Source organism: Echiichthys vipera (genome assembly GCF_963691815.1).
Source record: "Echiichthys vipera genome assembly, chromosome: 23".
NCBI lineage: Eukaryota > Metazoa > Chordata > Actinopteri > Perciformes > Trachinidae > Echiichthys > Echiichthys vipera.
The window spans coordinates 8,095,416-8,114,095 of NC_139848.1; the positions used below are offsets into that span (position 1 = coordinate 8,095,416).

The 18,680-nt window shown below is 41.3% G+C and overlaps 1 protein-coding gene across 1 annotated transcript in view; it reads right to left on the bottom strand.

Moving 5' to 3' along the window:
- Nucleotides 1-15,370: 15,370 nt before the first annotated feature.
- LOC310964561 (interleukin-1 receptor accessory protein-like 1) overlaps nt 15,371-18,680 on the bottom strand; it is a gene marked incomplete at its 3' end in the record, with an annotated part of 230,641 nt that continues 227,331 nt past the window's right edge. The window contains exon 12 of the mRNA XM_083937738.1: nt 15,371-16,107. Coding sequence (XP_083793864.1) covers nt 15,371-16,107 — 737 coding nt within the window. The remainder of the gene's footprint in view (nt 16,108-18,680) is intronic.

Genomic DNA, 18,680 nt, shown 5'->3' on the forward strand with positions numbered 1-18,680 from the left:
TGCACTGCAGCATCCAGGAGCATCATTGTTAGAAAGAGCCTTGATACAGCTGATGGGGGACTCCAAGGCAAAGGTGAAGTGTGTGAAAGCAGGTGGTTTATTAATAAGGCTTTAAAACAACAGTGAAACATGGCCACCAGAACCAGACAGAACTATCTCACCATCAACACAAACTCTGCCTTTTATAATGTGTCACTGAGGACATCACCTGGAATATTTAATATCTAAATTACCATCATTACATACGAGATATTTTATACATAACACATATTAATAATAAAAAAATCAACTGTTGTTTAACTCCAAACCAACATATACAATTACAATAACAACCCAAACACCCCCATCCCCATCCTGCCGCTTGGTTACGCCCGGAACGTTTATAGGGGTGCTTGTACCCTCCCGGCTTCTTTTGGCCGAACACCTTGACGCTGAAAGCAGGTAAGTGTTACAAACAGAGACACATACTAGAGCTGTTTATCCCCACCGTTTTTGCACTATCACACCGACTCTTGTCTCAACGGTGAATTCATTAGACGCATGAACAGCACCGTCCCGGTGTAAAATAACTGCCCTCGACACAGTCCCGGGTTACCTGCTCAGATAAATGCACACCGTTCTTAGTCATTAAAGAGTTTCTATAAAATGTGCAAATGCTCTGTGCAAAGGTTTCCAATAAAGTGCAAATGTCTCCACCCAAGTGTAAAGTGCCGTTATTAATGTGCAAGTTGTATACCTTGAAACAGTGGCGTGCGCAGACTTTTTGAAGGGCAGGGGCGAAAAGGCAACTGAGGGAACCATAGTATGTTTTGGCTCCGAAGAGGGCAACTTTAGCACATGTTTTGCTTTCCAAGAGGAAAACTTGAGCACATGTTTTGGCTTCCTAGAGAGCACTTTAGCACATGTTTTGCTTTCCTAGAGGGCACTTAAGCATATGTTTTGGCTTCCTAGAGGGCACTTTAGCACATGTTTTGGCTTCCTAGAGAGCACTTTAGCACATGTTTTGGTTTCCTAAAGGGCACTTTAGCACATGTTTTGGCTTCCTAGAGAGCACTTTAGCACATGTTTTGGTTTCCTAAAGGGCACTTTAGCACATGTTTTGGCTTTTTAGAGGACACTTTAGCACGTTTTTGCTCCCAAGAGGACACTTTAGCACACGTTATGGCTCCTAGAGGGCACTTTAGCACACGTTATGGCTCCTAGAGGGCACTTTAGCACATGTTTTGGTTTCCTAGAGGGCAGAGCCTTGAAATGAAAAAAAAAACAGGTAACCTCAGTCACCAGTCATAAGTGCTCTTTGTTACAATTATAATAGCAAAACAATGGCAGAACATTTATGGCACAATCATTACTTTTACTTTTTATACTTTGATTACATTTTCCTGATGCTGTATTTTTTGAAAGTGTGATTTTTTCATGGGATTTATTATTTTTGTTAATTTTGACATAAAATCTTCACGGATGAACATTTTAAAATATTCACATACGCTTAAAGTACCCCAGTTTTGTAGTTGCATTCCATCACTAAGTAATCTGTGTATGTGGGGAAACCAGGTGCCTATCGGAGTCTTGTGTTGTTATATTAAGGCTTTACACACTTTCCTGTCAAACAGCCAGCGTACGTACCAGCATCCCACATCCAGGGAGTCTCCTCGGCTTGGACTCGTGTCTCTTCACAGCAGGAGGTGGGGGACCAGCCTGCACCTGCCCTGACTCGTCACCATGGCATAATTATTCAAGAAATAATGCCATGGCTGCTGTATAGACTTGACTAGAGTCAGGTTTACTTGTTAAAAGCTTTAAATTAAACCTATGTAGCTGGGTTAGTAAACTTGGAAGATCAACAGGTTGTTTTATATACAGTATATTAGGTTAACCTACAAATATGTGTCTCCATGATATCATATATATATATATATATATATATATCATTAATGTTAAATGTGCTTAAATGATATGAAGTAATTGTGTTTTCTCATCTTGCAGGTCTGTGTTGGTGGTACCTGCTGCTGTGGTCCTGCCTCCTGCTGCTATTGTTAGTTATTCAAAAGTTGTATTTATTCTAGTATTGCTGCTGTTCTTGCTACTACTTGTATCATTTGATTATATTTACAATTCCATCACCTTAACTACTATTGTTTCTTTCATACACTTGAGTTATATTCACTCTTTTGCATGTATATTATCGTTAAGCCTGTGAACGTCTCATTTGTCCAGGTCATTGTTATCCTCAATGCAATTTCAGTCAAAAGCAACTGGACCTGGTTATTTGTACAAATAACCAAGTCAAGTTGCTTTTGACTGAAATTGCTTTATATTATTGTTAGTTTTATTCATTTTAAAATACCAGTTGCACCAATACCATCAGTTGTATTTCTTCTAGTATTGTTATTAGTATCACCTGCCACGTGTGTGTTTGTTTGTGCCATTTCTGTACTCAAGTAGAAATTGTGTGAGACAGGTCGAAGGGCTACATGGCGGTGTAGTGGTTATCACTGTTGCCTTACAGCCAGAAGGTTCCAGGTTCACATCCCAACTGGGGCCTCTCTGTGTGGAGCTTGCATGTTCTCCCCGTGTCTGTGTGGGTTTCTTCTGGGTTCTCCAGTTTCCTCCCACAATCCGAAGATGCATCTGTTAGGTTCATTGATAACTCTAAAATTACCAGTAGATGTGGTTGTCTGGCTCTGTTCATCCCTGTGATACACTGGTGCCCTCTCCAGGGTGTACCCCTGCCTCACACCCAATGTCAGCTGGGACCCCCCCCCCCCAAACCCAATGTCAGCTGGGACCCCCCCCCCAAACCCAATGTCAGCTGGGACCCCCCCCCCCAGGTCATCCTCAACCCCCTCCACACCGACAAGTATGACCAACAAGATGAATGTTGAAGACCAACAAGATGAATGAAAGTTGAAGACATTTGATTTGATTTCCAATCATTTTACTACAAAGCAACTCTAAAATCTAATAAGGAGCAGACAATTTAAGTCATGTAATTTCCAATAATTTTATTATAAAGCAACTCAATTTACAATCAATCCTTCCCTTTCTTTGATATATCATTCATATCATGCATGTGGATCAAATACTGTGGAAAATAGTATTTGTATCTGTCAGAAATACAGTATTTATCCAGCAACATACATAAAAAATGAAATACAGTACATCAACAATTACACCATCTTACCCACCCATCATTTCTGGTACGCAGCTCCAACAACCGAGGAAAACTGAACACATCTGCAGAAACTAGGTAAACTACACTGAAGATTTACTGCAATGAGCTGCATATATCTATCATAACTTTAAACACATCTGTGGAAACATACAGAAATGGTAACAATGATAGTGGTCAACTACTATAAAACACAACTAGAAGTTGTATTATAGCATAAATCTGAATATTTGCACCTGACTATCAGATATAATACTAAAACCTAATGACATAAACCTCAAACACGAACTCCGCAGCAGGCCCCACCATGATCAGCAGGGACCTGCAAGAGGAGAAAGCACAACAAATAATATTATGGCATTAGAACTCATACATTTAAATGACCTGCAAGATGAGAAAGCGCGCCAACATCAGGTAAGAAGTTAAATTAATAACATGCATGATACAGTAAAAGAACTCCCCTGGCAGACTAGGCCTGTAGCTGCATAACTAAGGGCTGGACCAATGTGAACCTCAGCAAGCGTCATGTGAATATGACTCAAGTTATAGCAGTAGATATACCAGAGTAGTATGAATAGTAGAAACAATGGCAGTTGAGGTGATGGAATTATAAATAATTATTTTCGTCTATATAATCCAGGGGTGGGCAATTCCAGTCCTAGAGGGCCACTGTCCTGCATGTTTTAGGTTTCTCCCTACCCTAACACACCTGAGTCTAACAATAATCAAACCTGTCACAAGCATCAGCTGCTTGATAAGGAGCACATCATTAGAGTCAGGTGTGTTGGAGCAGAGAGAAACCTAAAACATGCAGGACAGTGGCCCTCTAGGACTGGAATTGCCTACCTCGATATAATCAAATGACACCAGTAGTAGCAATAGCAGCTGCAATAGTAGAAGAAACACAGCTGATAGTGTGAATATTAAAATGAATAAAACTAATGATATAAATACCAGAAACAAGAGCAGCAGGACCACAGCAGCAGGTACCACCACCATCAACACAGACCTGCAAGAAAATGTACGAACAAATGTAGCATATAGCATATAAGGACTGTATTACAGACGCATAATAAAATCTAACCAAGGGGAAAGTTTCTCTGGAATTCACAGTTGGCTCCTATAAAGTGGCGCAAAGCCTGGTTATGTCCCTTTCAACTCTGTATTTCAAACACAATCAGAGAGATTCACTTTTAAAAAAAAGTTTGCATTGTATTTACCCTTGGAACAAATCAGTTTCTAGGTTTGCTGATGTGGTTGAAATGTGCACTTTTTGCAGGGACAAGCCAGAAACAATTTTACATTCATTTGTATGGGACATGGGAAACTTTGTCTATGACAAAACTAAACAATACATAACAATTAGACCCAAACAAATGAATCCAAAATTTCATCGTGATGACAAAACAGATGCTTCATAATAAACCTCATGATCCTAAAAGGAAAATTCCACCTCCTCAAGACATTTTCAAGTCCCTTCATAACTTTAACGTCTTCACTGAAGAATTAAATGTTTATATAAAACCTTGTCACTGATGCTAAACATGAAGTGAACGCACACTATTGTACTTTAACCTATTTTCACTTACCCCAAATTAAGAAGTATTTTATTTTGATACATATATTTTTTTATTATTATTATTTTTACTCTATTTTATTTATATATATTCGTTTTATTCCTTAACACTGTCCCTTATCTGTTTGTTTCTGTTTCTACCAACATCCTGACTGTTTGGACACTGATTCTCTGTACCTTTTAATTGTGAAATAAAGAATAAAAAATGGATGATGCTTGTCGTTTTTATGCTATCGCTGTATTAGAATATGAGCAAAACAAGAAAAGGTACCGAGTGTCGTGTGTTCAGACATGTCTTAGATGATACTGGCTGACTTTGTAGTCGATTGTGTTAAATCCCTTGGCAAGTGAGGAGGTTAGCAACATACAGAGCTAGCAAAGCTAACCTGTAGCTCTGCTCAGCTGTGTGCTAATGCTAATGCTAACGCAAACTGAGGGGAAATGTTTGTCACCTGCCGGAGACGTCGCTCCTCAGATACAAAGTCTCCGTCACTCGTGTCCTTGCAATTCACTCGGTTTAACTTCCTCTGTGGATTCAAACAGTCACACAGTTCCCGTTAAACATTAACATATTTCCTAAACGGGTTCAGAGAGCAGCTCCTCACCGTCACCCTCAGCTTCCGCTTCAGCCAGAGTTGCACCGGAAGAGGGCGGAGCAAACGGAGCAACGTCACAGCGGCCGCACTTATCCACTTCCTGGCCGAGGAGGATTCTGGGAAAGTAAATAGGGGGAATGAAAATCTGATTGTTTCGTTTGTTATGAGTGAACAGTTTAACACTGTTCACTGTTGACTGTTCCTGTTATGAATAAAGTTTTAGATGATTTGTATTGTTGGTTGTTTTATGGTTATAAAACTGTACATTGGTCATTGTTATAAAGTTTTACATTGTGTTCATTGTAAGTGGCTCCTCTGTTAGAAATAGGTTAAGATTATGTCTGTGACTGTTGAATATGCAGAAACTTTTTTATAGTCTCACTAGATTTTACTGTCTCCAGTACGGTGAGGTGTATCTGTGGCGCTGGTAAAAATCCACAGTGGTATAACTGACCAGTGGACTCTAGGGGCCACCCCCAGAGGACTATAGGGGCCACCTCCAGTGGACTCAAGGGCCCATCTCCAGGGGACTACAGGGGCCACCCCCAGTGGACTATAGGGGGCCACCCCCAGTGGATTCTAGGGGCAACCCCCAGTGGACTCTAGGGGACACCCCCAGTGGACTCTAGGGGCCACCCCACGTCTCCATACTCTCCATCTCCTGATTCATTTTGAAGAGGCATTTTCCAAAGTGAGCTGTGTTTCTCCCATTTCTAAGGCTGCAATTGCAAAGCAGTGAGGGAAGGAACTGTGCATACAGAGTTCTGAGAAGGTGTCGGACAGAGGAAAATACAACATAAAAGTATAAAAGGCTGAGAGCTAAGACTAGAAAGAGTGATTAAGTCTGCAAAAAAAAGGATTGTTGTACTTTAGGGAAATACCAGGAGTTATAATGAAAAAAGAAATGCCAGTATTGGATGAAGAGGGAATTGTAGCTACAAGTGATATAGAGAAAGCCAAACTGTGTGAAAGTGAATTAAAGCCAGCAGTTCGCAGGACTTTAAAAAGTCAATGCATTTCAGTGGATGGTGTGAAACTGTGGAATGTAGCTAAAGCAATGTCCAAACATGTTCCAGTTTGAACAAAGGTACAGAGGAATGATTTTCAGAAGGTTTGGGGACGAGTAAGGTCTTTAAAAACAAACAATAAACAAACAAAAATATTGCTTTGTGTAGTAATATGGGCTATATATGTATATTTACGGTTATATAGCCATGTGTATATGTAAATGTGCTACTATGGATGTTTATATGTTGGCCTATAAATTATATTATGTTACTTTATATATATCATAGGTTATTTATACATTTTTATAATTTTTTATTATTGTATAGTTAGATTTACAAATTGTACATATAGTGGATAAAAGATACAGATTACAGCCATGACTGAATTGTTAAAAAGGGGCCGGATTAAATAAGTGAAAACTTCTTCCTGCTCCTTTTCAGACAGAATAAATTGTTGATATGTTGTTACAGGTTTTGTTTTTTTTTCTCTCTTATTTGTTAAACTAATTTCATTTTGTATACTTTTGTATTCTTTTTTTTTTTGACATGTCCGAAATAAAAATTCAAATTCAAAGGTTGTGCACAGGGGGAGCAAACACAGGGGAATTAAATGATGACAACAATGATGGGGTAAAACTTTACTTTGCAATGGAAGAGCCATGAAGAACGGGGGGGGATGGTAAATGGACTTGCACATATATAGCGCCTTGCTAGCCTTCTGAGTACTCAAGGTGCTTTCACAGTGTTTGTCACGTTCACCCATTCACACAGACACTCACACTGATGGCAGTGGACATCTACAGACCATCTAATCTCATCATTCACACCACATTCACACACCCATGAGGAGCACGAGGAACAATTCGGGGTTCAGTGTCTTGCCCAAGGACAATTCGACATGTGGACCGGGGGAGGGGGGGATCGAACCGCAGCTCTCTCGAATGGAGAACGACCTACTAATCCACTGAGTCATAGTCGCCGGAAACAGGTGGGAAGGATGGCCTAATGCACTGTAGGTTACACACTGATATGGACCTCATACAACCCCACTTAAAAAAAAACAACAACAACAATCCCTTATATGTTGTAGGGAACATTTTGAGACCAACTTCAGCACAGATACGTACATGCACAGATTTGTGAACATCAAAACAAGTTAGCACATGCCCTTAGAAAATACAGACTATCTTCCAAATGCACTGCAGCATCTTAATCACAGTGACCACTTGACATTTCTAGAACTGATTCACTGGAAGCTTTTCAATCTACCCCCAAGGCAACAGTGCCTGCATTGTTAAAAGTCAGGTATCAAAGTCTAAAAGTTACCATTTCTGCATCTTACGACAATGAGCAAATGCTGAGCACAGCTTCTGAGCGCGTTCTCTCGGGGCTTTTCTTTCCCCGTTTGCAGCCTTTCAAGGCGGCAATAGACATATAAGCTTAGCCTTGAGTATTAGCACCGCAATCTTCCAAGCATTTGCATTAACAGCTTTTTCTCCTCTCAGATACTGAGTCTAACACCAGCTAAGCCTGTCTCAGATTACTGCAGTTTCCTTTTGGTGCAGGATCTCACATCACAAACAACACAGCCAGTGGGCTTCCACACAAAATCTCAGAACTACAGACGGATCCTGTGTGGGCTCATACTTCCCACTAAATGAGGGAAAACACTCACCGAACCTATAACAAATAAGCTACAGAGCATTGTAACCTATGATACTTGATTTAAGAAGCTGTTTTCATATTAATTGTTCAAGTCATTTGATACGTAATGCCAACCATTCTTGAGTTATTGCTTTTCAATTGATGCTTTTCTTCATTTTCTGACTATATAAGTAATCTCATTTGTAGCAAGTTGTGATTTTGAGGGGTAGAAAAAACATTATTATATTTCCTAAAGACCTAAAGTTGATTGAGAAAAGATGCCAAAGCTATCCTAAGGCTATATTTTTCAACCATTTAACTGTTTAAACATTATATTTTTCACCTAGGCGGCTGTAACTTCTGTCCCGGTAGGCTGCAACAGATGAAAAATAGCCTGTTTTGTTAACATCTTATTTTCTGTTCAGCTGTATTTTTGATGTCTATTATCTTATTTGTACAGATATCTATTTTTGCTGGTTGTCGGCTTGTTCTTAATCTTAAATACAGACTTTGAAATTGTAATAATGTGTTTTCTGTTATGTTAATTAGGGGGTGGCATAAAAACAGAGAACATGTCGTAACTACAGCATAATTCAGGATATAACATTTCAGGTTCAGGTGCATGTGCTTACCTGGTCAGATGTTTGGCTCAATAATACAAAAAACCGTACATGTTGTGTGATGAAATGTCAGAACAGGCTCTTTACCCACAAGTCAGTGCACTCACCTTGAATGACCTATCCAGAAAATAGAAGTAAACAAGTATTAAAGCCCCAACTATAGTGCCATGCATTTGTCAATGAAGGTGATCACATATACCTACAGTCTTTTAAAAAGTTACCCAATTTAACCTGTTAAATATTGAAAAACCATGCACAGAGACTTATTGCTTAATACTGTGGTTACTGTCCCAACTGAATAAAATAATTGTAGACCCATTTCCCCAAATAAGGCTCCAACCTGTGGATACAAAGTGCCATTAGCTCTGTTAATAACTTGATATACAGTGACATAACATATAATCGTCTTTGTGCTCCGTCTGTTATTCAGAGAATCCAAATGATTCAAAAAAAAAAAAAAATCATTGCTCATTTGGGAGCCATAAGAAGTGCTTTGTAAGTAACAGCAGCAGTTTGTCTAATGGAAGTGCACTGCCTTAAAGGAAAATGCACAGGCCTCCATTCATCACAATTATAGGTTTCAGATGGCAAAAAGATTTCAACTGGGGCAATTTAGAGAAGATGTGTGTGATTTTTATAGTGACTGAATGATCCACCCGTCGCCCTATTTTCACCATAATGGCTCAAATTGGGTCTTCCCCACCCAGCATGCCTTGGGAGGGGAGTCAGCCGAGGTGCAGGGTGAAGTGGGTCCAGCAGATGGCAGCGTTTCACTAAGAATCACCTGAGGTGGCCAGTTTCCTCTCTGCATCTTTTAATTGGAGAACAGAATGAAATGTAACTTTTTATTTTGCTCATAATAAGGTAATATGAGCTCGCTTGCTACTTCTAATTTGTTCATTTAAGACACGCAAGCAGCAGTGAAGTATTCTTTAATAAGCTGCTGAATCCACACACGGTCAAATCAATATCCAAGCTCTCCGCACAGGCATCGATACTATTGTAAGACAATAAATAATGAATGATGGAGCCGTTCTTGGAGGAAGTAACGGTAAATTGAAGAGCTTGGTAAGTTATCACTGATCCATGACTTGCATCTTCCACACACACACGGCAATTATGCCGTACTGAACCACGGCGAGGTTCAGAACGACTCAAAAACTGGGTTAACAGCCGCCTGCATCCTCTTTCCAAATGCTCTCAGCTCAAACACACACACACACACACACACACACACACACACACACACACACACACACACACACACACACACACACACACACACACACACACACACACACACACACACACACACACACACACACACACACACACACACACACACACACACACACACACACACACACACACACACACACACACACACACACACACACACACACACACACACGCAGACTGCATTCACCGCCACGGCCACCTATCCATGCACAGACAATTGGCCTGGTTCTTCAAGTGGAAGACATGTCACACAGGGCACAGAGCACAGAGCTCCAAGTAACAAGGCCCTGTGGGACATGGATGGGCATGGTATACCTGCCAGAGTGAGTAATACTCTTCACCAGTACTGGAAGTGTGTGTGCAGGCAGAGGAAGAAACAAAACATCTGTGCATGAAAGCTTGTAGACTGATCTGCTCCCACTGCAGTCTCCACTTTTACCCCCGTCACACGCTTTTGTTCAGGGAGCTTATTATGCTGTGACACTGTAATGAAGTGAAAATGATTTCATTGAGGGGAGGGTGTCAAAGCTTAGGAACTCCCACGTTCCACACTCACACACAGCATATGGCAACATGCCGGCTCAGATGAAAACATCTGTCGGCTTTCTATGTTCTCACGGGCGCAGATGACGAGACTGTAGCTTCGCGTTATAAGGAAAACAAGATGGCTGTAGGGAACATCAGGCTTTTTCAAGATCAGCACGAGGACGGAGCGCGTAGGGATGCAGTCGCCTGACTCCTGCAGTGTGGATACTTTCACCCGTGGGAAGAATATTTTTGCTTTCCTAAAATCGCTGCTGGGAATCTGGGAACATCAAATCGTTGGCTTCAGCACACGTTACGTCACTCTGATCGTGATTGTGTACGGTTTGGAAATGTGGGGATGCATGAGGTATTTATCCATCAGGCCCCTTTTGCTTTCTCTCTTCCGCACGGGCACTGGCTTATTGCCACCCAAGAAGTTTGTGATCGGTTTTAAAGACAAACAAGCCAGAGCATTTACTCCCGATCCCATTACAAGAGTAATTTAATAACATTTCAACAATATTTATTATGAAGGTGCACAGTATATTATTCAACGGGCTTATTGTGGGTATGCTGCTTGAGCAGTTTTTACATTATCACTGTTTAAAGTTGATGGACCGTTCAGCCACAAAGTCTCTTCAACTTGCTATAACTTCCACTGTGTTTACTCTTCATACATCATTTTTACATTAAACTGTAGGAAAAGTAGTACCCTTTCCAACAATGTAGCTCCAATTGGTTTTGACTCAGGTGTGTTAGAGTAGGGAGAAACCTAAAACATACAGGATTGGACATCTCTACAGCCTCAATACTCCTGCTGTTTCTGTTTTTGCCCCTGGCGTTGGGAGTATCAGAACAGATACTGAGTAAACCAGTAAACACAAGCGACTTAAAGGAGCCATATTACAAACATCGCAGGGTTCATACTTGTATTTTGAATGTTTACATGCTTTAATGACCAAAACACATTCTTTTTCTCATCTGTCTGTCATCTTGTATTCACCCTCTGTCTGAAACGCTCCATTTTAGTGCCTGTCGCTTTAAGACCCCCTTTTGAAAGTGTGCACTGATTGGTCAGTGTGTCTGGGTCTTCAGCACCTGCACTCTCTGTGTCTCTGCACTATCACTGGGAATGGTCGTACAGCTACACTTTCTACCTGTATATAGTATAGTTATGAAATCCCAACCGTACAGAAGTCCTGACGGCTCGTTTAAAGACAGTTTCTGAATACAGGCCGTGTGCATTTCTCTGTGGATTGAGCATTTTTTTATACTTTCACAGTATTTTTAGCACCTTGACCTGTTTTATAACAAAAAAAGATACAATATGGGACATTCAAAAAATCCTCACACCTCAGGTATCGTTTGTTAAAACCAACACAGTTTGAGTCCAAAATTTGGAATCAAAAATATATTCACAATTTGCATGATAATACGAGGCCTGCATCTTTACAGCGATCCACTTCCTGCTCCGGGAGTCAATGTGTGCCAGTTGTTTGTGTGATCGAAGCCAAAAGTGCACTAAGGTCACACAACAATCAGGAGATTTCCTTTTTTTTTTTTTTTTTTTTAAGTGTTTCTCATTGCATTGACTCTCCTGATTTAGTCTTATTCTAAAATGAGGCTGGGCTGATTCAGTCTCTGAGTGGAATAAGGAGACGTATTGATTGTTGTTTCAAGGTTTTACGGGAGACGGGGGAGTTATGGCGGTTGGAGCTGCATCGGCTCCCCGCCAGGAAAAGGGATCCGGGCATCGTCAGCAATCTATGCTGCCGCTCCATAAACAAAGTGAGCCGGGTGACGTTTTCTGCAAACAAACAGCTCTCTAACTCTCTCTCGAGACACACACACACACACACACACACACACACACACACACACACAGCACAGGGAAATCACATTACCGTAAATGTGGTTTTATTAATAATAACAGTATCTCTTTTAATGAACATTGCAGATACATAATAGAAAATAAATCAGAAACAGGAGAGACGTCGTCTCAAGAGTCGTGAAAGTGCCTAGAATAATTCTGTGCTATATATTGTCATTGTTATTCATCATCATCATCATCATCATCATCAAAGCCACGTCCCCAGATAATGTTCAATTCATCATGAAACAAAAATGTGTGTCGGCCCACTTAGAAAACATTTGTATTCACACAGCTTCCCACAGCAGGAGACGCCAAACTCCCGTCAAAATGTCATCGATTCTACGTGTTAATCTCCAGTCGGGATGGGGATTTCTACTTTGAGAGGCCTTGTGAAGGATGACCATTGGTTTCATTATTATGGCTCGATTGTCTTCATCTTAATCACGTTATTGTCTCAATTATATTTACACAATGCAACGTCATAGAGCACAACAAACCCCTTTGTTCAGAAACGGTGCTCTTGATCTCTTGGTTACTTTTCACCGGAGGGATAAAAACAGGCCTGGCTCAAACAAACTATTGGTCTCCAGGGAAGGACTGCTCCTCCAAATTGCTAATTTGTCTGCAAACACTTTAAAAAGCACAGGCCTGCTCTGAAATATTCCGTAAGTGTAAAATCAAAAAGCAATAACTGAAGATTGCGAGGAGATAAAGGAGTGGAATACATAATTTTTCATTCATTGTTTACGAGTTCATCACTTTGCATATTTTATGGCACTAAATGAAACATCTCTCTGTTATGAGCTGCTGCAGGTATTATAGAATGAGGTTAGTTTCTTGAGAAAAATAAATAAATGTGGCACAGCTGCAGGAGTAGTGAGTACACGGGCCGCCTTCACAGGTGTGGTGGATATGTGAGAATAGCTCTTATTTGGGATGATTTCATGAAATCGTACCGATCACGGAGGAAGCTTCCCTCTGCAAAAAAAAAAAAAAGGACTATTTTGAGAATGAGTAGCTTGCTTTGGTCTAACTTGCTCTAAGTAGCATTTCTATAGTATAGTTACATATACTCCAGGATTTTACTTGCGTTTTTTTTGTTGTATACATTCTTGTCCCTCTTAAACATAAATTTCGTCTTATTTTGAAAGGGTTTCATTGTAAAAGGCTATTGGTTTTGATGTGAATACACCTCACGATTATTACTGGTCAGTAGGTCAAAAATATTACTGATTATATTTTCTAAAATGTTACTTTTTAAAATATTAATAACTAAACAATAACTTTATCATCAAGTCAGGAATTGTTTTAAAGGGATAGTTCCGATATTTTGAAGTGGCTGCACTGTAGCCGTTATATCGCTCTCTTTAAGCCACCAGACTCCTTTGTCAAAAACAGTAATTTTACCTAGCAGGATACAGGAAATGCTGCTCCACCGCTGCCTCGATCGGTTCGTTTGTTAGCATCTCGTACAACCCCACCTCAAACAAAATCAGAACTATCCCTTTAAGGTGTTTCAGATGTTTTGATTCTTATTTTGGAATCGCACCCTTCATCATGGCGGGTTGCCTATGTCTCATCGGCGCACCAGTGCCGAGCAGCCGGGGCCGAACCAAAACGTGAAAGCCCTACTTTATTTCACCGGGAAGCGCGACTCAACTGACACATCATTTCCGTCGACAAGGGGAATGATAAACAGATAACTGAGCTGTCGTTTAAGAGGAAATGGTTAACAGAGATACCTGTTGAGCCCTGGATAGCCTTGTTTGGTCCTACAGAGTAAATGCTTCAGGAGACACCGGATGTCATGACTTTCCTTCTCCTCCGTCCGCACTGACATCATCGTTGGCGCGGCTCCGTCTTTCAAACGTCTTTGAAAAAAATCGACAAACAGAAAAAGCCCGCCAAGCTGCAATCCATGCTTTGAAATGTCAAAACTCCTCTTTTTAATGATGAAAACAACAAACAAACTTTTTTTTCCTCTCTCTTGCAATATAGGGGTAAGACATTTAGTGAATGACCTATGGATTTTCGTGAGCTGTGCAGTTCCACATAACAAAACATTGTTCTTTTTTTTTATTACGTTTCCCCAAATTCCTTCCATCAGAAACTTTATAGGTATAACATCTCTAAGCAAATATCCCTCGGTTACAAAAATAGACTCTTCTTTTTTCATAAAATAATACACATAATCAATTTTCGGTGATATAATCATCTGTTAAGGTAAATAGCAAGGCTGTTTTTTTGTTTTGTTTTTGAAAGAAAATGTGAGAGAAACGGAGATGTGAAGCCTAGCACCATTGTCTTCATATCCTCCTTCGCAGATATGACTTTTCTCCGAAAGCATTTGAATATGATCGATTTGTGACACCCATATTTTCCCTGCTCTCTGGACTCCATAATTTGCATATTCTGGTTCGGTCCAGATTCTCGACCCTTTACAGCGGCCGAAGGAGCGGAAACTCCTCGGAGTGGTTCTCTCCTCCCGAAGGCTGCGACTTCTACCCCGCCCCCCCCCCGAAAAAATCCCAAAGCTTTATAAACTACACCAGCCAACAAATGAAGATAAAGGTAACAACAATTTATCCAAAACATCTCACAGGCCATTGCTTCACTTTTGTACAAACTGAAACAAATAATAATAATAATTAAAAAAAAGAGTCCCAACTGATGATAAAACATAAGAAGAAACAAGTCCCAAACACTGATGCTACAAAGAATTAGAAAAATCTATGTACAGGACCCTGTATTCCTTGACCTCTGGGTAATAGTCGTAGGTGTTGGCTTGTGTTACGTGAGTGTTTATACAGGCATACAAAAAAAGGTTCTCCATGTTTCTTTTTTTGTTGTTCAGTTTCAATAAAAGCTCTTATTGGACCAAAACAAAAACAAACAAAAAAATAAATCAGCCGCCACCTCCGCCCCGGTTGTGTCCAGTGTGTCCTCCCTCTTCCCTCCCCCTGATGTTTCCTGGTGCAAATTCAACAGCAGCAAGTAGCTTAGTGCCATTCAGGTCCCTCTGGCTGCGGTGCATTCAGGGTCCAAGTTCCAGTGGTGAGTCCTCCCTGTGACGGACATCATATAGATCCACAGTCTACCCTGCTCGCCTCCGTCTCTGTCACCAGATCACGCTGGATATACTGGTCTCTCTGGGCAGCAGTGGCAGCATGGCGTTGTTGCCGTGGGCCTCCTCCAGACTCTGCTGGCGCGGCGACTTGGACTGCGGCCGCTGTCCGTTGATGAGCGTCATGGGGATGTTGCAGTAGGTGTGCTGGCTGCCTAGCGTGGAGAGCGGTGGGAGCGGTGGGAGCGTGCCACCGGGCGGCATGTCGTACTCGTAGCTACGGTAATAGTGTTTCTGCCTCATCTGGGTGTGGCAAGAGTTGTGGAAGGTGGAGCGCAAGTCCGGGTGTGCCGTCGCCATGGCGGTGGAGGTCGCCGCCGCCATGGAGATGGCCGAGACGGTCTGCAGTTCGCCGAAGGGGCCCTGCTCGCTGACGTCCAGCACCTGCTCGTGGGAGATGCTCAGGGGCTCCATGTGCTTGAAGGGCATCTCAAAGAGCAGCTGCTTCCAGAACTTGGAGTTGAGCTTGTTGCTGGACGGCCCGCGCCACTTGATGACCGTCAGCATCTTGATGGTGTGTTTGAGGGCCTCCACTTCCTGGTAGTTCATGATGCCGCGCAGCTCGGCGCACTCGATCAGGATGACCTTGATCTCGCCCGTCACCAGCATGTTGCGCAGCCTCGTCTCCAGCTCAAAGATACTCCAACCCCTCCGCACCACATAGCTGGGCGTCATGACGATGATGAGACGCTTGCTCTGGTCCACACAGCGCGCTACGTCCTCGATGTAGGCTGAATGCACAGACAAAGACAGAGAGATAGCTCACTTTGTATAAATAGAACTATAGATGAAAAGCACACTACGTCACGACTCGTATTACTTTAATTGTACATGAGAGTTTGAGAGCTCATAAGTGATGAAAAAGTGATGAAGCATATCACTCCGGCTATTTGAAGAACTCTCTTGGTCTCCGAGCGACTGCTTACCAAACTACTCTCTTTTATCAAAGTTTAAAAAAACAACCAAATCCAATTAGCTTCAGACAGAAGACAATTTTTTAAAGAAGGATTGAAGTCATTTAAATTAAACATCTGATGAATGCTAAAATCTACAGCAAAACTTGAAGCATGAGGTTGGTGATACACAAAAGGGTGAAATAGATAAGCTATTCTAACTGAAACATCTAAAGCCTGTGCAGCACTTATATAATAATAATAAGGTGTACAGAACTAAAGACAAGAGGAAGGGTTTTGACTAAAAGGTGACAATAAACATAAAACACTCAAAGCCAAGCAAGATGCCCGTGTGAACCTTCAACTCAACCCCTGAAGTTCAAATAAGTTTAAAGCCTTGCGTTGACGTCCCTAATGAGTAACTCAGCTGCATGTGAAGGGATAGGCCTCGTGCAAGAAGCAACAAACTAAGTTTCTCTTATTTTTGTTTGTCTTTTGTAAGTCTCTATTCATTTCTGGGATCCAAGATTTTTTTCTTATTCAAGCCTATAAATGTTTTTTTTAAAGTTGTAAACATAAACGTGTCCTAGTTTGGTTCCTGTTGCAGTGAATGTGAACGACATCAGCTGAGGAGGTTAACAAGGGCCGAGACCGTTGCCTAGCAATGGAGTTGACTCACGATTCAGCACACTGAGTTAACTTCTTATTTTAGCAAAAAAAAAAAAGAATAAAAGTTCAAGAGAAATCTCAGAGAATGTTGTCGCATGAGGCCCGATGAATGTGCTAAAGTGTTCCCCCCAGGCCTGTCCTAGGTGTCAGGAGGGGGAGGAGGAAGGAAATGTGTGTGTGTGTGTGTGTGTGTGTGTGTGTGTGTGTGAGTGTGTGTGTGTAAGTGTGTGTGTGCAGCTCATGCCTCCTTTTAAGCCTTTCTTGGCGGAGACAAAGACAGAGCGGCTCCTCAACAGCAGGTAGACGGAATTAACTGGGCTTCACTTCCCAATCAAAGCTTACAACCCCGTTGTGTTTGTGTTTGTGTGTGTGTGTGTGTGTGTGTGTGTGTGTGTGTGTGTCTGTATGTGTGTGTATGTGTGTGTGTGTGTGTGGAGAAAAATGGTGTTTGCTTTTTCGTCTTCCTTAGTCAAGATACAGCGACATACTGAGTGTGTTTGTGGTCTTTAAACAAACAAATGCCACCTCTCCTCTCTGTCCTCCTCTCCCAGAGTGAACTCCTCCTCTCATGTCACGCTCTGCCCCGAGGCTTCACGAGGAGAGACGCCTGATTAGAGTAAACTTGGATGGGAAGTCGCCCTTTACTTCACCGTGACAACTCAATCTTGTTGCTGTTTGGTAATTGGTCCCTGTGTGGAAATTCAGGCTTATTCAGTATAGGCCCATGCAAAAAACAAGTTTTTCTTGTATCGTGAATAAAATGGGAACAGATAAATGGCTGCTATATAATTAGCTAATGAGGTGTAGTTTGGTTTTATGTTTTGAATTGATTAAAGTGAAAGTAAATCTGCCTCTCTCTCGAGGTGCTGTCTGCTAACACTTTATAGCTTTATAGATTCAATTCCTGCTTTCATAGACCTCGCAAGCTTTGCGATCAAAGCGGCGCACGTGTAATAATTGATTCCTGTCGTCATAAAAACAAAATCAACGCTAAATTACACTAGGCAGAAAATCACTGTTTCCCCTGCTCCATACGGTTTCTCTCCACTTTTTAAAAAGGGAACGGCTCCATGTGACAACTCATCAGCAGACTGCCAGAAAATCAGACTTCCTACTGAAAACATGTGATGGAAGTCTGAATTCTGAAGTAGAACAGTGGTGAAATTAAGTAAACAGAATTAGCTACACAGTTTTCCTTAGTACGCTATGGAAGCTGAGAACGGCCGTCCAGGCAATTATTTCTTTAATGTGTCTTGTTATCTCGAGAAAACGATAAAATATACAATACATACAGACAAATTTATTTAACTTTACTCCAGTACACAATGGTGTGGCACTCATAATGTCTGATAAACACAAGTTGCCTATTAGGAGGATAATTATCTTTTGTTTTTCTCGGGATAATGAGATATTAAAAATAAAGGGGGAGCACAGTTGTTCTCAGCTTCCATAGAATTCAGCACTGTATCATCTAACGAATACATGAGGCGCAAATACAAAAAAGACATGTAAAGTTGCGTTTAGAGATCATTTATGCTGTAAATCCAGCCTGGTATTTACGTCAGTAAGTATCCTATCCTGGGTTGAAATTTCATAGCCGCTTTTATGCAGCAGAAATCCGATCAAATTTGCTGGCACAATCAGTAACTAATCAGGGGAGAGGCTGTGACATTTCAGCTACAACTCATCAGCCACCATACGACAGAATGAAAGATCACAAAAGTCTCTCCTCATTAAGGTCC